Source organism: Neofelis nebulosa, chromosome 7, assembly GCF_028018385.1.
Source record: "Neofelis nebulosa isolate mNeoNeb1 chromosome 7, mNeoNeb1.pri, whole genome shotgun sequence".
Taxonomy (NCBI): Eukaryota; Metazoa; Chordata; class Mammalia; order Carnivora; family Felidae; genus Neofelis; species Neofelis nebulosa.
This window is the reverse complement of record NC_080788.1, coordinates 38,370,134-38,393,602: the sequence shown is the minus strand read 5'-3', so window position 1 is coordinate 38,393,602 and position 23,469 is coordinate 38,370,134. Positions and strand designations below refer to the sequence as shown.

Sequence of the window (23,469 nt, the reverse complement as noted above, 5' to 3'; positions counted from 1 at the left end):
TCCTGTTGGCTCTTCCTCAAAACTCCTTTAAGATACCAGCTACCTCTCACTACTCTTTTCCTACCAGCGAAGTCTAAGCCACTATTATCTCTTGCTAGGATTATTTCAGCAACCTCCCATTAAGTCTCCCAGTCCCTATCCTTGGTTTCCCTGCAATGTGTTCTCTCCATCTAGCAGCCAAAACGATCTAAAATATAAGCTCTCTCCCCTCCTGCCATGGCCTCTCAGAATAATAGTTGGAGTTCTCACCATGGCCTAAATGGTACTACACAGTCTGTCTTCCCATTACCCTTCTGACCTTGTCTTGCACAGCTAGCTCTGTTGTTTATTCCACTTCTACCTCAGGGCCTTTGAACTTGCATCTCCTCTGCCTTGAGTCCTCTTCTTTCAGATGTCTAACTTTGGTGTGGTCCCTTACTGCTCAAATGTAACCTGATGAGAGACATTCCCTGATGTCCTTCCTACCCCTAAAAAAAAAAAAAAAAAAAAAAAATGCTCCTAATCTTGGCCACTTGTCACTTGGTCCTTACTTTTATTCTTTTTAATTGTACTTCCCCTACCTGACATAATTGTGTAGTTATTTGACTATGGTCAGTCTTTCCTCTAGAACGTAAACTCTTAGAGCAGGGACTGTGGTTTGTCCTCTATCCCATCCACAATGCCCATTCATTGTGCTTGGCAATTGGGAGACATACATTTAAGTATTTGTTAACATATAAACTAAGTTTCTAGGAGGAAAGGGTGTCATATACTGTGGTAGCAGTTGGAGATACAGAAATGAATAAAATGGACCTTGACCCTGCCCATGAAACTTAAAGTAGGAGAAGACATAGACCCTATATTAAGAATTTACTATTGTATTTGATTAGTAATTAGAGTTTACAACATAGTTAAATAAAGCATACACTGGTGAAGTGAAACAATGACTTTGAAGAGAAACAATAATTCATAAAAGCAACATGTGAAGTATTGTAAGGCATTAGAGTAGTTGATGCCAATGGATAAATTCAACCATGTAGAGGTGCATGGGTGGCCCAGTTGGTTAAGTGTCCAACTCTTGCTATCGGCTCAGGTCGTGATCCTGCTGTCATGGGATTCAGCTCCACGTCAGGCTTTGTGCTGAGTGTGGATCTTGCTTGGGATTCTCTCCCCCCACTCCCCCTGCATTCTCTTTTCCCCTCCCCTGCGCACTTGTGTGTGTGCATGCTCCTCTCGCTCGCTCTCAAAATAAATAAATACAAAAAATCCAACCACACAAACCACAAGGTAGAGAATCTGATAGGTGGAATTTTAATGCATTCTTTTCTTGAATCCCACCTTCTACATTCACACATATCCTGAACTAACCTTATTGTAAACTATTCTCTATGTGTATGCTGTCTGTACTGGAAATAGCCCAAGGGCTGACTTGAGATGGACCCAAATTTGAATCCTGTATTTGCCACTCATGAGCTCTTATTAACTTGGATGAGTTTCTTAATACCTTAATATTCCAGAGTCTGTTTTTATTATTATCTTTAGTGGCTTATGATACATCATAGGGGAGTTTGAAGATGTCTGTAGACTCTTAGGAATTGTCAGTACCCCCCGTTTCCCCCCCCCCGCTTCTGCCTTCTCCTGACTACCCCTTTATTTATTAACTCCTAAATATTTGAGTAGCTACTGTATGCTACATATTATGCTAGGGATTGTTGAATGAAGTAAATGTGGTGTCTGCTTTCATGAAGCTAAAAGGTACAGGATTATATAGTCTAAAGCTGACTAGGTAAAGTTCCTCTGTTTTTGTTAATAAATATACCGTAACTCTGTCATCTTAACTTAAAATTTTAGGTTTATTTTGCTCATTCCCACATTTTATAAATACTCTCTAACCGAAGTCTTTTGTATCTTTTTCCTCCCTTTCCACATCCACAATTACTACCCGAGTTCATACCACCACTACTCGCATAGACTACTGTAACAGCTTTCTAAATGCTCCTTGCCCTTTCTGGTTTCTCCGCCTTTTTAATAGTATTGTGGTAATCTGCAGCCAGAGTAAAGTTTAAATAATTTTTTTAAGTTTATTTATTTATTTTTGAGAATGACCGAGAGACAGTGTTAGTGGAGGAGAAGCAGATAGAGAGAGGGAGAGAGAGAATTCCAAGCAGGCTCCGCATCAGCCTGACATGGGGCTCAAACCCACGAAACCATGAGGTGACTTGAGCCAAAATCAAGAGTCGGACACTTAACCAGCTGAGCCACCCACGCGCCCCCCTAGAGTAAGGATTTTATGGGGCTCCTGGGTGGCTCAGTCAGTTAAGCGTCCAATTTCAGCTCAGGTCATGATCTCACCATTTGTGGGTTCGAGCCCTGCATCAGGCTTTGTGCTGACAGCTCAGAGCCTGGAGCCTGCTTAGGATTCTGTGTCTCCCCCTCTCTCTGCCCCTCCCCTGCTCATGCTCCGTCTCTCTCTGTCTCTCAGTAATAAATAAACATTAAAAAAAATTTTTTTAAGTTAAGGTCTGATCACATCACTCATCTATCCAAAAACCTTCAGTGGCTTTGTATTGGTCAGCAAATTGGGTACAGCAAAAGTTAAACAACAGTACCAAAAGCTGAAAGACAATGGTGTCCTTAAAAGACTATGAGAAAATATTTGTCTCAGTTAAAGTGTCATTTAAGAGTGAGGGTAAAATAAATACACCTTCAGAAATTAATAAAAAGAATGTGTGTGTGTGCGCGCATGCACATGTGTAGGCAGAGAGAGAAAGATAAATAGGGGGAGGAGGACGTGTTAGTTTATTACTGGGAAGTACTTTAGCTAGAACGAAACTGGATCCAAAAAGGAGTAAAATGAAAGAAGGAATGGTGACTATTTAGATAAACCTAACTATATAAATTTTTTTTTCAATGTTTATTTTTCGGAGAGAGAGAGAGAGAGAGAGAGACAGAGAGAGAGAGACAGAGAGAGACAGAGCACAAGCGGAGGAGGGGCAGAGAGAGAGAGGGAAACACAGAATCCAAAGCAGGCTCCAGGCTCTGAGCTGTCAGCACAGAGCCCGACACCGGGCTCGAACCCATGAACAGCGAGATCATGACCTGAGCCAAACTTGGATGCTTAACCAACTGAGCCACTCAGGCGCCCCAGATAAACCTGACTATACAAAACAACAATAGTAGTGATTAGTTCAGGGACATCAAAATGAAGTCAAACAAAAAGACTGGACAAAATAATATAAAGTGAGAAGGGCTAATTGGAATTAAAATATTCTAAGATTTTTATATTGTTTGAGAGAGGATAAAGATAGCAATTAACTTCTATTTTGTTAAATCAGGTATGATTATTAAAAATTGTATAAGTAATAACTAAAAGGCAAAGAATGGATGTAGAATTCCAAAACAAATAGAAGGAAGAAAAGGGTAATAATCCAGTAAAGTAGAGAGAGAGAGGTGTAAAGTAAATGAATTGGTGGTAGGAATAGATCCAAATGTATTAGTAATTACAGCAAGTATAAACAGACAATAAATATCAGCAATTACAATAAATCTATTGCCAATTAATAGATTGGTTAGATTGAACTTTTAGAAATAAAGCCATGTGCTCTTTTAGACTATTTTAGGATACATTCCTAAAACAAAGACAGAGAAAGGTTGAGGGGCTCCTGGGTGGCTCAGTCAGTTGAGCATCCGACTCTTGATTTTGGCTGAGGTCATGATCCCAGAGTCATGGGATCGAGCTCCACGTCAGGCTCCACACTGAGCATGGAACCTCCTTAAGATTCTATCTCAGCCCCTCTTCCGTTCTCATCTGGGTTCTCTCTCTAAAAACAAACAAACGAATAAATAAATTTAAAAGCAGAGAAAGGTTGAAAGGGAAAGATGGGGAGAAGGTACCAGGAAAAACTAATCAAAAGAAAGCTGTGGTTACATTAATATAATAGAAAAAAAAGTCCTTAAGGCAAAAAGTATCATTAGAGATAGAAAAAACTACTATATAATGATAGAAGAAGAGGACTGTGATTACATAACAGCCCAGAACTTACATGTAACTAATAACAATCTTAAGATACGTAAAGCAGAAATATTCAGAAGTACAAGGAAAATTTGGTAAATTCAGTCATAGTGGGATAATGCCTCTCAGTATTCAGTAGATTAATCAGACCAAAATTAGTAAGGATATAAAAGATTTTAACATCACATTTAACAGGTTAGTTACATGGTCATATATAGAACTCTTCATCATTTGGGGTGCCTGGGTGGCTCAGTTGGTTAAACGTCTGACTCTTGATTCAGCTCGGGTCATGATCTCGCAGTTTGTGACTTTGAGCCCCACGTTGAGCTCTGCACTGGCAGTGTGGACCCCACTTATTTCTCTCTCTCCTTCTCTCGCTACCCCTCCCCTGCTCTTGCATGCATGCCTTCTCTCAACATAAATAAATAAACATTAAAAAAAAAAACCTTCATCAATCAAATGAGAATATAAATTATATTCAGGTACAGAAAATTTAATTTTTAAAAACCATACTAGGGCACAAGGCAAGTCTCACTGAAGTTTGTAACATATAGATCACTCTTTCTGACTATGGTAGTTAATTTAGAAATCATTAATAAGGGGTGCCTGGCTGGCTTAGTCAGTAGAACACGTGACTCTTGATCTTGGGGTCGTGAGTTCAAGCCCCACGTTGGGTGTAGAGCTCACTTTAAATTTTAAAAAGTTGAAAAAAAGAGAAATTATTAATAAGTTAACCTTCTCCTACATTCGGAAATTAAAATGCACACATCTGAATAACTTATAAGTCATATATTATAATGGAATGAAAACACAACTGATCAAAACCATATATGAATGCTCATGTGATACAGTCATACCTAAAGGGTAGTTTTTTGTATAAACATTAGAGAAGAAAAACTGGATATTAATAGACTTAACATCTAACTCAAGAAAAAAATTTTAAAAAAACCTTTTTTTAAACATTTATTCATTTTTGAGACAGAGAGAGACAGAGCATGAATGGGGGAAGGTCAGAGAGAGAGGGAGACACAGAATCTGAAACAGGCTCCAGGCTCTGAGCTGTTAGCACAGAGCCCGACGCGGGGCTCGAACTCACAGACCGCGAGATCATGACCTGAGCCGAAGTCAGATGCCCAACCAACTGAGCCACCCAGGCGCCCCCTCAAGAAAAAAATTTTTGATGGCAGGGGTTAATTCCAAAGAAAGTGGAAGGAAAGAAACTTAGAAAAAAAAAATCAAAATTCAAGAAACAACTCAAAACCAACAGCTGGTTCCTTGGAAAGATTGAGCACGTGTTACAGAAAGAAGGCACAAATAACAAAATTTGGGTGAAAAAAGGAGACATAATTCTAGACAGAGCAGAGATTTTTAAGAGGATACAATGAAAATTTTATGATAAAATTAAAAACAGAAATTGAACAGTTTCCTAGAAAAACTTTAAACTGCCTTAAGAAAAATAAAAAACAAAAATAGATCTGTAGCAATTAAGGAAATGCATTCATTTATTCATTCAACAAATATTCATAAAATGCACCCAGCACAGTTTTAGGCACTGGAGATACGGCAGGGAACAAAAAAACAGAAGTACCTGTTTTCATGGAGCTTGCTTTCTAGCAGTGGCAGACAGATAATAAATTAATAAACGATGTTAGGTGTTGATAAATTTCTATGAAGAATAAAGAAGGAGAATGAGCTTTTTAATCTCAGATAGTCAAAAAAGTAACTTTGGACCTGAAGTAAGTGATGGGGCAAGCCAAGTGGAAATTGGAGGAAGAGTGTCCCAGGCCTGAGGAGTAGGTACGAATGGCCTGAAGCAGGAGGATGTTTGGAGGAGCAGAGTGAGTAGTGTAGATAAGGGAGATTGGCAGCAGCAGAGCTCAATGAGTAACCAAGGAGTCCTTCTAAGACTTTTGATTCAACAGTTGGAAATCTACCCTTAAAGTGGGGATGATGATAGTAACTTCTCCTCCTGTTATATGTCGAACTATATCTCAGTAAAGCTGGGGAAAAATAATTCCTACTCCTAAGACTGTGGAATCAATTAATTAAATGCATGTAGAATTCTATCCAAGTGACAGATTTTCTTTTCACCCGTAAGTAGTATTCATTTTTTCAAACATTTATTAGGTACGGAGCACCTCCCATGGGCCAGGACTCATGCAAAGTATAAAGAATGCAAAGATGATTAGGACATGGTAGTGTTCCCTGCCCAGTATGGGAGATAGATAGAAACAATTTTCTGCAGTGTACTACGTGTTATGACAGATACTAAAGACTGAAGACTAGGAGAGGCCTCAAATTTTTATTTTATCTTCTATGAGGGTGTATATTAAAAGAAGGTATGTGAATTTTTAAGGTAGCTTATATTAACAGTAATTAACAAAAGCTTTCCTGTTAACAGAAGAATGAAAATTAGGCTTCTCATTTAGCAGCAATGATTGTCAGGTGGTGTTTCTGCTGAGATGAACACCGAATGTGGTACTATCTGTAGTGAAAATAGGCTTTGGTAACAGGCAAGAGATAAACCTGGTAAGAAATCTAGACCTTGAATCATGGTATAGTCCTAGCATTTTAGATGACTGATTCTTTGTCTTCAGCAAGTTGGTTCAACATGAAATAATACAACTTGCTTTTCTTAACTAAAAATGATACACTGCAGCCTTTTTCCAGTCTTCTTTCCTAAAGCTTTATTAGCCTTCTTTTGTAGAGCACACAGCCTGACTCTTAAAGCACAGAGAGAACTCTTACTCTTTCGGTTTTAGCAGGTTTTATTCTTAAAACACCTAGCTGCTCTGAAAACTTCCCAGGATCCTGACATTTAGTGCATACTTACTATGTGCCAGGCCTTGTCCTCAGTGCTTTACCTGCATTTATCTCCTGGAATCCTCACAGCTCTGTAGGTAGGGACCGATTTCTGCTTCCCAGACTCGAGACACAGTGAGGTTTTCTAACAATTTAAGTTCACATTAAGAAGTGGCCGAGCTGGAACATGCAAAAGAATGAAACTAGACCCTACTCTTTCACCATATACAAAAAACCCCGCAAAATGGATTAAAAACCTAAAATCCTTGAAGAGCACAGGCAGTAATTTCTCTGACATCGGCCATAGCAACATGTTTCTAGATATGTCTCCTGAAGCAAGGGAAACAAAAGCAAAAATAAACTATTGGGACTACATCAAAATAAAAAGTTTCTGCACAGCAAAGGAAACAATCAACAAAACTAAAAAGCAACCTACAGAATGAGAGAAGATATTTGTAAATGACATCTGACAAAGAGTTAGTATCCAAAATATTTAAAGAACTTATACAAATCAACACCCCCCCAAAACAAATAATCCAATTTAAAGAAGGGCAGAAGACATGAACAGACATTTCTCCAAAGAAGACATCCAGATAGCCAGCAGACACATGAAAAGATGCTCAACAAAACAAAACAAAACTCAACATCACTCTCCATCAGGGAAATGCAAATCAGAATCACAATGAGCTATCACTTCATGCCTGTCACAATGGCCAAAATTAACAACACCAGAAACAACACATTTTGGCAAGAATTTGGAGCGAAAGAAACCCTCTTATACTGTCAGTAGGAACACAAACTGGTGCAGCCACAGTGGGAGACAGTACAGAGGTTCCTTGAAAAATTAAAAATAGAACTACCCTACAATCCAGCAGTTGCACTCTTAGGTATCTATCCAAAGAATGCAAAAATACTAATCCAAAGGGATACATACACCCTGGTGTTTATAGCAGTCTTATTTACAATAGCCAAATTATGGAAACAGACCAAGTGTCATCGATTACTGAATGCATAAAGAAGATATAGTATGTCTCTGTATATATACACACACACAGACACACACTGTAGAATATTATTCAGCCATAAAGAATGAAATCTTGCCATTTGCAACAACATGGATGGAGCTAGAGAGTATAATGCTAAGTGAAATAAGTCAGAGAAAGATAAATACCTTATGATTTCACTCATATGCGGGATTTAAAACAAAGAAGCAAAGGGAAGAAAGATAGAGGCAAACAAAGAAACAGACTCATAACTATAGAGAACAAACTGAAGGTTACCAGAAGGGAAGTGGGTACGGGGATTAAGGAGTGCACCCGTGACGAGCACCAGGTGTTGTATGGAAGTGTGGAATCACTATATTGTACACCTGAAACTAATATTACACTATATCTTAACTAACTAGAATTTAAATAAAAACAAAAACAAAACAAGTGGCAGAGCTGGGATCAAAACCTGGACAGTGACTAAGAGCCTACACCCTTCGCTCTTCTCCCTCTCATGGTAGGTTGACAGTGCTTGCAGAATGCTTCTTTGTCTGGAAACATTCAGATGTGGTGGTCCTCAGCCTGACTGAAATAGGTCGCACCTTTTAAGTTTTGAATTATGAGCTTCCCTGCCCTAAAATGCCGTTAAGAAAACTTAAACATCACCACATATTTCTTTTAGGTCCTAAAATGTGTGTATTCTGCCACAGTTCCAATCTTGGCCTTGCCGTTGATTGTTAAGTTGGGACAAGTTTTTTCACCCTGGCTTTTGGGTGTAGCCAATGTAAAAGGAAAGGATTAGATTAGACAATTCTTTATATTACCTACTATCTCAATAAATTATCTGATTCTGTACCAAAATTAAAAGTTGATGCCAACTTTTTGTCTAGTCATCTAAAACCTATTGTTCCAAATGAAAAAAGAAAGTAAGAAAATACAGATAGTAAGTGTTGCCCTCTGTTACCCATCTCCTTGCTATTTTAAATACTCAAAAAATTTATGCCAGGCTACTAGTTTGTGCCTTGCAAAAGTGTATATGTTGTTGGGTGCTCAATTTTAAGAGCTGGGAGTATTCCCAGAAGGTCTGTGCTGGTCACAAACAAACCGGAACACTCAAGGACTCAGCACTGAAAATATAACATAAAAATGCTTCCTTCATGCACTCATTGGAACAGGTAATTACTGTAGGAACAATAAACTAATTTGAAGTGTTAGCTGTTAATTAAAACAATGCAGAGGTGTATAGTTGTCTTTTGGTGTAACCAGAGCCTCCATTCAAACTTCATTAATCACTTCATAGTTAATGTGTTGGGGAAGGTCAAGACAATTGAGATGCAGTATCTGTTGAAAGTAAACAAATTCCTTTTCTCCAGGTAGAATGCCATTTGCAAAGTTAAGGGACACGTTCAACTCATGACTGGCCTTGCCTTTGTCATCCACTTCTCCCTGATGATTAAATGTTAAACTGGTACTGTCATTGCACTGTAAACCAAACCTCCCAGCATCTTTATTGCTCGAAATTGAACCCAAACTTCCACGGATGAATTAGCGTGCGTCATAATTAAATCATCAAGCCTCCCCCTTTTAATTCACTTGGAAATAGGAGACCTTTCTTTTGGAAAAGACATTGGCCTTCTTGACAAGCTAATTAAGTTGCCAAACTGTCCAGTACGGTGTATACATTAGACTATCTTCTAGTCATCTCCTTATCACTGCTGTTGGTCTCAAACGTCCAAGTGTTGCTTGTTGTCCAAAGTAGCACCGCGGTTCTTTTTGCAACTTTTGAATCCTTGTGTATGCATTCAACTGTTCTATCTTCATATTTTAGTCCTTGGTTATGAATTCTAATATGCAGCATTTTTTAAAGTTTATTTATTTATTTTTTAACATGAAATTTTAATATGAAATTGTCAAATTGGTTTCCATACAACACCCAGTGCTCATCCCAAAAGGTGCCCTCCTCAATACCCATCACCCACCCTCCCCTCCCTCCCACCCCCCATCAACCCTCAGTTTGTTTTCAATTTTTCAGAGTCTCTTATGCTTTGGCTCTCTCCCTCTCTAAACTCTTTTTTTTTTTCTTAAGGTGGAAATTGGAAGAATTTCTAGTATACAAGGGGAAAATAATATATTGTTATCTTACATATTATATTACCTACATTCGCACAGAATAAGGTTATTAACTTCCTTCAAATCACCTTTCAGATTAGCATAATCTAACAACTTCTCTGTCAGGCAGTGACAACACCACAATGTTAGTTTTTATATACCAGTCTGTCGTATGAGTTCAGATCTATCATGAGTCGAATCATGACCTGAAATGTAGCTTCACATTCTAAAAGTCTTATGTTAACATAGATAATAAATTAAATGGTAATTTGTTCTAAAACCAGTATATTATAGGGGTTCCTCTTATAAAATGTATACCACTTGATGCAAAGTGTAAAATTTTTTAAATTTCAGTTTTATAAATGCAGGAGTATTTATGTATACTAGAGAGGTTGATATTTAGAGAAAGTCTTTAGACACCTTACAGGTTAAAGAACTCTTAAGTAAGGTGAATAGTTGCCACTTAATTTTTATAATCTTGCCTTTCTTTAAGTGAGATACACTTGGGTTTCTTTACAATTAATTGTTAAAGGCTAAGTTTACTTTCTGTAGTCCACTCAAATAGGAAAAGCAGAACAAATTTCTTGTAACACTAATATATATAAGTATATACATATATAGATATGCACATATCTATATATGTATGTTTTTTCTAGTATTACCCGAATTTGTAACATTTTATGTGTGAAAATTTACAAACACTTGATGGTTCTTAATAATGAAACCATTTTTATAAGTCAGTCACTTAAAAAACACTTGTCAGTGATTGCAAAAGGCCAGTAAATTTACTAAAATTCTAAAATTTGAATTACATACTTCAAATAAGTGAATTTTACATATATAATTGCACCTCAATAAATCTGTTAAAAAATTTGTCAGAGCAGCCACACAGATATTTCTGCTGAAACAACAGAAACTGATATTTTCATTTTGATAATAGTAGAATCTATGTTTTGTTTAAGAAATGAGCAGTTTTTTCTACTGAGTCATCGCCAAGTAAACTATTGGGAACCTGGTAAATATATTTTGCAACTTGGCCGGTAAAGTCAGGGAATTCCTAGGAAGCTAACTTCCACTGTCCCACATCTTCCCTGCCCAAACACCTTAACACAGCTGGGCGAGAAGAAGAACAATCTGATTTTGGCCAATTTGCAAAATCCTCTACAGTGCAAGATTTTAACTCTTGCAAACCGATTGTTTATTTATACTTTTATGGACTTACAAGAACAGTGCTTGTTTATACTGTGTGGTTTGTTTAGACACTTCTTTATAAGACGGATTGTCCCTGGATGATGGTCAGAATGTACCTTCCTTGCAGAACGTGTGTGAAAGGCCACATGTCACTTAAACACAAAAGGTCTTGATGAGAAGTAATGGGGTTTTGTTTCTGCAAACCCGATTCTTTTATTCCTTTTCATAAATGAGTGTGTTTCTTTTCCTTGATTTCAATTGTTATTTCACTGTATCTGGTCATTTGAGCTTGTCTCTTTTCTAAAGCTTTTTTAATATTGAGAGGTGCTAAAATTAGGAAAAGATGAACCACATACTTGAGCCTGATAAGTCTGTGATTTCTTATATGAATTTATATCTTAAGCCGTAGCTAATCCCATGTGTTTTGAGATGATTTTGATGAAATGTAGAGATTTAGTTTACCTGTATATATAGTTGAAGTACACAAAAGGAAAACCTCCCACTTTACAAATGGCTCCGCACAGTGTTTAGCCGAAGACTTAGAAGATTCCCACGCACACAGTGATGGTCAGTTGTGAGGATCTGGAGGCAGAAGACTTGGGTTTGAGGTGTCGTTCTGCCACTTATCAACTCTGTGCCCTTGGGAAAACTGCTTAGCTTCTCTGCCCTTTGGAGATCTCAGTCTCTAAAAGGAAGATAATAATACCCACATTACCTCAGAGGGTTATTTTCAGGTAATGTATAGTGAATCGTTGTATAAACCATTAAGCTCGATAGAAACATCTATTGCTCATGTTATGAGTGTTCTTTGAAAGTATCACATATCCCATTGCTGGCAGATATGTTCTAATTTATATTTACGTCCTTAACCATTCTGTAGGTTGTTTAGTATCCCAAGTGATTTTGTCATGTTTTTTTCTTCCCATAGAGCATATCATGTCCCAAGTGGGAAAATATTAGCTGTAAAGGTAAGTGCTGGATGTGTTTTATGAAATTCATGAAGTTCTTAATGCTCACTACTTTGTCCTTCTCCGGTTAGCTTTGAGTCACAGTTATTGTGAAAGAGGAGATGAAAGATTTGGATGGTAGGTTATGGAAGCTTTGGTCCTGTTGTGGTAATCAGCTCCTTCTCTCAGGATACCTTCACCAGCTCAAGCACTGTTTTCCTGTCTATTGAGTTATTTGTTCCTTTAGATGTCAGAACTCTTAGATTGTTGTCAATAATATATTTAAAGACAGTCAACTTTAGGTTATTCAGTCCAAGAGAAGGGAGCACCCCTATAAATCATCTAAAAAACTCAACTGTTTGGCCTTACAAGGGCATTATAATTTCTCATAATTTCATACATTTTGAATTACACTTAACCTTGGCTAATATTAAAATTCTCATGCATGATTATTTAGTTAGGTATGGCAAGGGGCTAATAGCTATTTCTGAAAAGGATTAAGAGCAATTTTAAAGAAAGGACACATTTAAAACAGAGCTGTTAGAGACTTTGAATAAATGCAAACAGCAGGTGTTTACAAATATGCTGTCTACCAGACCTGACCATAAAACTGAGCTTTAGAGCAAGGACTATATTGTTGTCACTGTATATTCCTAGATTCTACAAAATTTATAAAACATACTAGATGTTTAAGCTGAGTTGATTGAATGAATCATTTAAGAGTAGGTATGATTGAGGTGCCTGGGTGGTTCAGTTAGTTAAGCATTAGACTCTTGATCTCAGCTCAGGTCTTGATCTCAGGGTTGTGAGTTCAAGCCCCATGTTGGACTCCACACTGGGCGTGAAGCCTAGTAAAAAAAAAAAAAAAGATATTATTGCTGTGTTGAAATTTCATCTGAGTTGAATGAATGAATGATTTAAGAGTAGATATAGTTATTCTATTTAAACTTTTAGTTTAGCCCTGAGCTTCTTGGCTGCCAATGCAAAATCCAAGTAACTTATTTAATAGTCATACTCTGAAAGAAAGAAATGTGCTATTTCTTCAAAACAGGCAGAGTTTCTTTTATTAAATCTTAGCAGTATGTTATTTAGTTTCTACATATTTAGAGATTTTCTAGATATCTTTCCATTGTTGGTTTCTAATTTAAGTCTGTTGTGGTCAGAGAACATACTGTCTATAATTGGAATTATTAAGTTTACTGAGATTTGTATTATGGCCCAGGATATGAATTATCTTGGTTAAGTGTTTCCTGTGCACTTGAAAAAAATGTATAGTCTGTTTTATAGGGTGTTGTGTAAATGTCAATTAGATCAAATTGGCTGACAGTGTTCAAAATTTCTGTATGCTTTACTGCTTTTTATCTATTTGTTCTGTCAACTGTTGAAAGATGGGTGTGGAAATTCCCAGCAATAATTGTGGATTTGTCTGGTTTTTTTCCTTGCAGTTCTTTCATCTTTTGCTTCATGTTTTTTGCAAATCTGTTAGGCATATTTAGGAGTGTTATGTCTTGTTGATGAATTGGCCCTTTATTATTTCATTACAAAGTGGCCCTTCTTTGGCCATGATAATATTCTTTGCTCTGAAATCTACATTGTCTGATATTAACATAGATAGCTACTGCAGCTTTATTTTGACTAGTGTTAGCATGCTATAGACTTTTATTTTTAACCTGTTATGTCATTTTATTTGAGATAAATTTCTTATAGCCAGCGTATAGTTGGGTCTTGTATTTTAGTCCAATCTCATAATTTCTGCTTTTTAATTGCACCTGCCAGACTGGCTTGTGAGGCTGGTCATCTTGATATACTTTGTTCTTTCCTTCCCTAATATCATTTAAAACATTTTCTTTGGAAACTTTTTTTAAAAAGTTACTTAAACTTACAGAAAAGTTATAAGATGCTTCCTCCAGATTCCTCAGTTGTCAACAGTTAACTACGTTTGGTTTAAAAAAAATATGTACACACACACACCTTGGTTTGAGAGCGTAATTCATTCTGGAAACATGCTTGTAATCCAAAGCACTTGTATATCAAAGTGAATTTCCCCATAAGAAATAATGTAAACTCAGATGATTTGTTCCACAACCCAAAAATATTCACATAAGAATGATTACAAGTGGTGCCTGGGTGCCTCACAGTTGAAGCACCCGACTTTGGCTCAGGTCGTGATCTCACAGTTTGTGAGTTCGAGCCCATGTCAGGCTCTGTGCTGACAGCTCAGAGCCTGGAGCCCACTTTGAATTCTGTGTCTCCCTCTCTCTCTGCCCCACCCCCACTCATACTCTGTCTCTGTCTCAAAACTAAAAAAAAGTAAAAAAATTATATAAAAAAAGAATGATTATAATACTGTAATGTAATACAAAATAATAAAGAATATAAAATATAAAGAAAAATAAACAAATTAACTTGCACTTACCTTTGAAAACCTTTGTGGCTGGTATGAGGGAGACAAGAGAGAGGAGGGTTATTGTGTAGGACGACTTTCACTATTACTAATGGAATCACTGCTATCTATTGGCTCAATGGAATCTTTTTCTGCACGGGAGCCATTGTATATATACACTCACACGGATGTTGACTATGGTACAGTGTTAATAAACTCTTGTCATATACTGTATTTAATGTAACTGGCAATAAGGCAGCAGAGGAAGGGGTCTATATCTGCAGTCAGCCTGACCTAGAATGAAGCAAAGCATTCCTAAGCTTACTCTTGTATGGAAAAGCAAAGGACTGTCTGTAAGTGATCTGAAGTGACAAAAAAATACACAAGTGCCAGTTGTGGGCACCTTCAATGTTCTGAAAAATCACTGACTTCTGCCAAACTGTGTGGCCTGAAACCAACCATCCAAGCATGGGAGATGATCACCTGCAATCCTACAGGGAGAGAGAGAGAGAGAGAGAGAGAGAGAGAGAAGACCTTTGGCTCAGTTTTGATCATGTGACATTCGGCATCACGTACTACTCATATTGCAAGCCATCGCTCATGTATCAAGTTAGAATTTATTAGAAGTGTTTGCTCGTGTTGCAGAGCAGTCACAGAACAAGTTACTTACAAACCAAGGTTTTATTGTGTTTAGGATTTGTTGAGATTCTTGGCTCTGTGGATTTTTAGCCTTCATCAAATTTGGGAAATTTTTAGCAATTATACCTCCTCCCCCAACTTTGGGAACTTAAATTCCATCTGTGTTAGGTTACTTGATGTTGTCCCATACTAAAATGATCCTCTGTTATTTGTTTTAGTCTTTTTTTTCTCTCTAATGTTTCATTTTTGGATAGTTTCTGTTTTCAGGTACTCAAGTTTTTATCTACACTGTCTAATCTACTATTACTCTTGTCCATTGTATTGTTCATCTCAGGCATTGTACTTTTGATCCCTAGAAGTTTATATGGGTCTTTTTTACATCTACTGTGTCTTAACATGGTCAGTATTCCTTCTACCTTCTTGTATGTATGTAATGTAGTTATGGAATATGTGGAATATAATTTTATTAATGTTTTTGTCTATTAATTCCAGGGTATGTGTCATTTGGGGTCAGTTTTGACTGATTACTTTTTCTCCTCATTTTGGGTTGTATTTTCTTATTTTTAAAACCTCCTTTTTTTTTTTCTTTTTGAGAGAGAGAGAAGGAGGGTACAAGTGAGAGAGAGAAGAGAATCCCACAAGTGACAGAGAAGTGGGGCTCATGCTCACCCAACCTGAGCTCTCCCGATGCGGGGCTCATGCTCACCCAAAGTGGGGCTCAGTCTGACTCGAAGTGGGACTCATGCTCACCCCGCTGCAGGGCTTGTGCTCACCTGATATGGGGCTTGTGCTCACCCAAAGCAGGGCACAATCTTACAGGATGTGGAATTCAAACTCACCAACTGTGAGATCATCACCTGAGCCGAAGTCAGATGCTTAACAACTGAGCCACCCAGGCACCCTAAAACATCTTATCATTTTTGATTGGATGCCAGTTGTGTCTCATACTAGATACTAGATATTTTTGCATTGCTATAAATACTTTTCAGCTTATTCTGAGATGCTATTTAGTGACTGTGAAAGTTTGATCCTTTCAAGACTTACTCTTAAGCTTTATTAGATGGGACCAGTCCAGTGGTTAGTTGGGAACTTATTTAACCCCACACAATTAAGGTGACAGTCTTCTGAATACTCCACCAATGCCCCGACCATTACGGGATTTTCTACACTGCTTGGTGGGAGTGCAAACTCTTTCTGCCTAGTGTGAGGTCTGGAGATTGTTTCTCTGGTCTTTCTGGCAGTTCTTTCCCTGGCCTCAGTGTTAGTTCCCTGACTTCCAGATGCTGATTGATCATTAATCAACTGAAGACTCCAGGGGGTCCCTTAGCACATCCCTGGAGCCCTCTCCCTTTGGTGTTCTGTCAGGGAACTCTAGCTGCTGTGGCTTCCTCACACCCCAGTTCCATGTCCTCAACTTAGGGAGATGGCTGAGCTTTGCCTGGATTTCCCTCCCAGCACAGGGGCCTGGACACTCTCTAGTCAGTAAGCTGGACAATCATAGGGCTCCTCTCATTTGCTTTCTGTCTCTCAAAGATCACTGTCCTGTTGTAGCTGTTGTCAATGTTTGGAAGCCTGTTAATTGTTCTGGGTTTTCTGGGTTTCTGGGTTTTGTTTTGGATCTCTTCTTCCTCGTCACCTCTCCAGTACAGATGCTTGTTTTGTCTCTTGTCAGACACTGACCAATGTTTAAACTGTTCTCCCAGAAATAGAGGCTACCATTTATTGATCATTTATACTGTGCTGAGCACTCTACATGTTTTTCTCATGTAATAATTAATTAATTAATTAATAGCTTGTCCATGGGCACCGGGGTGGCTCAGTTGGTTGAGCGTCCAGCTCATGATCTCATGGTTCATGGGTTCAAGCCCCGTGTCGGGATTCTCTCTCTGCCCCTCCCCCATTCATGAGCACATGTTCGTTCTCTCTCTCTCCCTCTGTCTGCCTCAAAATAATAAACTTTAAAAATAAGTAGCTTGCCTAAGGTCCCATAACTAATAAGTAATAGAACCAGGATTTGAAGTCAGGCAAGTCTTCCCCAGGTTCATGCTTCCTTCCAACCTGTGTACTGTATTGCTGTTCACTACCCTCAGACTTGGCTTCCTAAAGCATAGTTCTGGTCTCATGTCTTTCCCTCTCAGAAGGCTTGAAAGGCTCTATGTAACTCCCAAATAAACTAAGAACTCTATGGGGTGAAACTCAAGATCTTGCACAATATGTCATCAGCCTACTTTTATAGCATATCTTATGTGTCTGAATGCTGTGCTTCTTTTAAGTTGAACTCCTTGCTTTATCTGAACCCAGGTACTTTCACACTTCAGCACTTTGATTCACGTATTTTCCTCTAATTAGAATGCCTTCACCCATGTCTCTACCTATCAAAATTCTTAACAGCCTTCAAGGGTCAGCTCCAAAGCCCGGTCCTCTATTGAACTTACTTAGATAAATCCTGTCACGTATGGTCTATCTCTCACTCACTCACTTTGTCCTTTGAAACTCTCTAGAATTCTCTGTATGTGTCTCTTGTGGATGTTATCACATACTGCCTTGTATTTGGCTGTTAATATTCATGTGCCTTCCCTCTCTTACATTGAAAGAAATCTCTTTGTAAGTAAAGAAAAGATCTTATTTATCTTCTTGTCTTACTCATTGAATCATGCTGAACTTTGCCTTTGGGCCTAGATAGAGCACTCCATGTAATGACGAGGTATTCAACACATAATTTGTTAAATGACTCAATAGATAAATTTGGTTCTTTCATTCGTTCTTTTAGTTCACTCATTCATCTTTTGAAGTAGCATCTTGAAAGCAGGTTCAGCTCACATACAAAATATCCCATAGTGTTCTTTGTATGGACCATTGCTCTCACCCAGAGTAGTTCTTAGCTTATTTTTTTATATATATATATATATTAAAGGGTGAAATGAAAGGTTAAGAGTTAGAAGTGCATTTGATCTTTTCCTGACCCTCTCCTGACTTTTGTGTGACTTCAAGCATGTCACTTAAACCTCTCTGTGACCTCAGCTGCGAGATGGGGCTGCCTTGTGTCACAGAGGGATTGCGAAGAGCAGCAAATCACAGTCCCTGTCTAAACAGAATCACCTGCAGGGTTCTGATGCCTGCATAGAATGATGTGGGAAATTTAATATCCCAAGCCAAGTGGTCAGTTGGACCAGCACTTTGAATGTCTGTGGGTACAGTCAGATGAAAGTCCTTGAAAATCTGTTACTTTTCTCTTCCTACTCAAAATATTTGTAGTTTTTATACTTTTAAATCTTCTTATGTTTTAGACCAACAAAAGAATATCATAGTGTTTCCCCTTTCAGACTTTAAAGGTGGGAAATCATTACTTCAGATATTTTATTTTATTTTATTATTATTATTTGTGTGTGTGTGTGTGTGTGTGTGTGTGTGTGTGTGGTGCAAAAAGGTGGTTTTATTGAAGCACGGGGACAAGTACCCGTGGGCAGGAAGAGCTGCCATTAATTCAGATATTTTAAAAAGCAAGTTGAACTTTGGGAGGAATAGAAATACCTTGGATTTTTATTTTACACCACTGAATTCAGACAATTTCTACCTTAAAGAGACCATTTTGAAAAATGCTAATTGTATTTAAAAATTTTTTTTTTTCAACGTTTTTTTATTTATTTTTGGGACAGAGAGAGACAGAGCATGAACAGGGGAGGGGCAGAGAGAGAGGGAGACACAGAATCGGAAACCGGCTCCAGGCTCTGAGCCATCAGCCCAGAGCCTGACGCGGGGCTCGAACTCACGGACCGCGAGATCGTGACCTGGCTGAAGTCGGACGCTTAACCGACTGCGCCACCCAGGCGGCCCATTTTTTTAATTTTTTTTTTTTCAACGTTTTTTTATTTATTTTTGGGACAGAGAGAGACAGAGCATGAACAGGGGAGGGGCAGAGAGAGAGGGAGACACAGAATCGGAAACCAGCTCCAGGCTCCGAGCCATCAGCCCAGAGCCTGACGCGGGGCTAAAATTTTTTTTTTAACGTTTATTTATTTTTGAGACAGAGAGAGACAGAGCATGAACGGGGGAGGGTCAGAGAGAGAGGGAGACACAGAATCTGAAACAGGCTCCAGGCTCCGAGCTGTCAGCACAGAGCCCGACGCGGGGCTCGAACTCACGGACCGTGAGATCATGACCTGAGCCGAAGTCGGCTGCTTAACCGACTGAGCCACCCAGGCGCCCCAATTGTATTTTAAAGATAACTGTTTGATAAGGACTATAACTCATGAAATGTGTTTCTAACTAGCTTTATTTTAGGGGGAGGGGTGTAGATACGCAAGACAGTCGCAAACAAGTAGAGCAGAAAACAAATAAAAACACTGTTAGCCATCTTGCATACGGAACCTTTTTATATCATTAATGTTTCTGTACAATCCTTCAAAGAGTACAGCTTAATGTATTTCCTAATATTTTTTATATTCCGATTGGGAAAAAGTCATCTAACAGGAAATTTCTTAGCTTGTATATAGCATGTGCTGATTATCATTCTTTGACTGCTTTGGGTTTCTGTTGCTTTTAAACTAGCATTTAAATGGACCATTTGATTAATCATTTGTATACTGACTGTAATCCTCCCAAATTTCCTTTCTGAGTTGTACATACTGTAAAAGACAATTATGTCGCCACAGATTAAATAAGCGAATTAAAACAGAATAGAGGCTTAATTTGACCTGTGATTTTGCTCTCCTTCCCTTTAGTGGAGCGTGTGCCACTCCAGCAAATAAATGAAGTCATCCATGACAGCTTGTGATGAATTGCCGTATTTATACTGTATATTTTAATAGCCTCACACTAATTTAAATTGAGCACAGAGTAAATTATAATTCAGTCACTTGACTGCTTAGATTTAACTTGACAACTCATCCTTATTTGTCCTGGAGGTGTAGTGGAGAGCAGCGGAAATGTGCGCAGGTATTTCAGTCTCTCATTAACCCTTTCTCCATGAAGTGCTTCATGCGCACACCCTCCCCAGTTGGAGAAATTTAGCTCTTCCTAAGGAGAAAAAATAAGAATAATGAAGACTCGGGGAGTCCACACTTCCCTTGCACCTCAAAAAGAAAATTAGTATTTGCCATGCTTTTTTTCCATGGCTTTCAAATAAGGAATTGGACTTATTTTTAGCAGTTTAACAGCTCACTCACAGGAATGCCCAGGGGAAGGAGAATTAACCTTATACCTAGAGTGCCAAGTCTCCCAGAAAATAGAAGAGCATTGCAGTAGAGTTATTTTGAGGTGAATTTTGCTTTCCCTCTTAAGATCCAGAAATTACTTTATTCACTTTTGCACCATTACGGAATCACCACTCTTCCAGACCATAACAAATACCATGAATGATCAAGACCCTTTAGAATGCAATGGATTGGCCCTACAAATACAGTGTTACTTGGTACATTTTAGGTCAGTGTGGCACTTTTATTTATTTTGCTGTTTGTGTCTTTGGTTTTAAATTCATTTGTAGAAACCAAGCAATCCACTTCTTTCCTGTCTAGAAACAGCTTCTTATTTAGAGGATTATGGCCATAAGGGGCACTTTAATTAAATCCCACATCACTTAATGGGCACTGCCGTGAGTAAGACCTGTGGTGGGTGCTGGGGGTGGGGAGTGGGGGCGGACCAGAGAAAGATGCCCATGATTCAGTCCTTGCCCTTGCAGGGCTTAAAACCACTCTGCTCTCTAGGCTTATGGTTTTAGGGGGGTGAGGCATGAGTGCCAAGGCAGAATGTGATAAGGAGAAATATCAAGGGCCAGAGCTAGAAATAAATTCTGATAGAGGGCTTTGGGGATGGCTTCATAGAGGTGGTGGCAGCATTCAGGCTCATCTAAAAGATAGAAAAGGTTTTACAATGGGGCGCCTGGGTGGCTCAGTTGGTTAAGCGTCCAACTCTTGAGTTTGGCTCAGATCATGATCTCATGGTTCATGTGATCGAGTCCCACATAGGGCTCTGCACTGAGTGTGGAACCTGCTTAGGATTCTCTCTCTCCTTCTCCCTCTGCCCATCTTTGCTCACGTGCATATGCACACTCTCTCGAAAGAAAGAAAGAAAGAAAGAAAGAAAGAAAGAAAGAAAGAAAGAAAGAAAGAAAGAAAGAAAGACAGTTACTAACTGTGGAGTAGAGCGAGGAAGCACAACTCAAGTGGAGGCATCATTGAGACTGGAAGTGAGGAAGGCACAGGACATGTGTGTGGACCCCAGTACAAAGCACCTAGTTTCTACATTTGTGGTGTGGTGGTGGGCATAGCTGCCTTCCAAATCATCTGGTTTCACATGAGGATTGGGTTTGTGATGGGGAGTAGTGGGAAAAGGGGTTAGAATCACCAGATTGTGGAAGAATTCTTTGAATGTCATGCTAGAGTTATGCTAACGTTATACTAGGACATGGGAACCTAATTAAGGTTCTTGATCAAGGGAATGATATGTTTATAGCCAATAGTTTGGGGTTAACGGTAAGGTGTTGGCTGGTTGTGGTGAATCATTTCTGGGTTGGGGGCCTGGAGATGTGGTATATCTTAGTGGTCATACTCAATACTGAATAAATGGCATTTTTGAAACCTTAGATAAGTGGTTCTCAACCTTGCTGTGGAATAGAAATCGGCTGGAGAGTTTTTAAAAAATATTAAGATGTGGGCCCAACCCAAGATTGATTCCATTATTCTAGGGTAAGTTCTGTGCATGAGGACTTGTTTAGAGTGCCATCATATATTTATATAAATACCTTTATATAAAAGTAATGATAACCTGAGGCCAGGGTTGAGAACCACTGCTCTAAGGTAAATAATACGTTCATTCCTTTTAGCAGTTTTTGAGGGTGAAAGATGCCCTGTACTTGACATGGTGGTGTGGAAAGTTCTGATATTTTATGGCATGGAATTGAAACAACACTCGATGAATTAATTTTGTCACTAAGTTTTATATAGGAACAAAAATGTAAGTGAATATTGTTGGCAAATGACTATTGATCGATAGAAACGTTTAAATGTTTCTTGGCAGTTTTGTATTACACTTACAATCAGGTTTAGTGAGAGCTTTTATAAATAACCCTAAAGCAAACTCTTGATAGAAACTGGCCGTGCCTTTTTTTCCCCTTCCCTTTCCCCTTCCTCAAATGGATGTCAGTACTATAAAATGTGTGTTTTAGAATTATCTTTTTCTTTCCCTGCTCTGTCAGCAGTTTGCAATTCATAATTTATGGTTTTTTTCCCCAGTATGAGTGTATATATTCTGCAGTTGTAACACAAAATGTAGTTCAGTATTGGATGGTATATAACTGCACTATCATGGTAATTGTGAATGTTAAGTTTTTATCTAGAAATGTCTAGAGTCAGAAACTCTGCCACAAATCTTAAAAATTGCCTTTCACCTATTTGATTCTCAGCACTGTCTTTTTTAAGTAAAAACAATTTCCCTTGAATTGGCTTCACTGAACTGTTGAGTAAAATTTGAACAGTTGATGGTCTCCTTTCTTAAGAAATAAGTGTTTGAAATAAACTAGAATTTATTCTAGGTAAGTTTGTAAATTGTTTTTCATTTCTGTGTCATGAATCTGACTCAGTGGTTGATGTGTTAAGGAAAACCATAAACCACCACAGGACGTTCTAAAAAGTACACAGTCCTCAGAGTCGGGGAGGGACCTTGACATTGCCAGGCTTTGTGGCTTCTCAGAACCTTGGTTTCCTCCTTTAAAAGAAGAGAATTAGATGAAATCATTTCTGTGGTTCCTTCAAGCTCCAGCATCTTTTTCAGTATTAGCAAAGAAACGTGACTGAAGAATATAAAAAGATGATGTATTTTAAAAACTCCTTATTTCTCTCTAAAAAGCCTACTTTAAATGTCATTTTTACTCATCATCCTCTCTGCTTATCGCCTTGTGTCTGAATTACAAGACAATTTTTTAAAATGGTTTCAGGGTCATTCCTTTCTTCCTCTTCTGGAAATAACCAATGTGGCCAAAATAGGGTGTATAAATTAAGGGTGTTATAACTTAACTGACTTTTAAAGCCATTAATACTGACCTTTGAGACCTGGCTTTCTCCTTGGTCCCATCAATCACTTCTATACCACCTCCCCCAATACAAAAGGTTAGGCAGATGTGGATACAGTTTATATTCCTGAGGGTTATAGTGGTGGAGAGGAGAAAGGGGCAATGAATAGAGGAAACACCATATTTTTTCTTTTTATATTTCATAGTGAGTATAGCTATATTTAATTTAAAGATGAATATATGTGTGAATGTTGATTCCTTTCTGTATTTAGGTCATACTGTTAGATATTACACTGGAACTTCAGAAGCAAATTATGTCTGAATTGGAAATTCTTTATAAGGTAATTTTTCCTTGGTCATTTTTTTCTTACAAAGCAGCTTATGATATTGACTTGCAGGGTTTTGGTTGTTTTGTT

The 23,469-nt window shown here is 38.2% G+C and overlaps 1 protein-coding gene across 14 annotated transcripts in view; it reads left to right on the top strand.

Moving 5' to 3' along the window:
* MAP2K5 (mitogen-activated protein kinase kinase 5) overlaps nucleotides 1-23,469 on the top strand; it is a 270,655-nt gene that overhangs the window by 76,571 nt on the left and 170,615 nt on the right. For all 14 annotated transcript variants that reach the window (XM_058740633.1, XM_058740638.1, XM_058740627.1 and 11 more), the window contains exons 9-10: nucleotides 12,008-12,047; nucleotides 23,326-23,394. In XM_058740633.1, coding sequence (XP_058596616.1) covers nucleotides 12,008-12,047; nucleotides 23,326-23,394 — 109 coding nt within the window. The remainder of the gene's footprint in view (nucleotides 1-12,007; nucleotides 12,048-23,325; nucleotides 23,395-23,469) is intronic.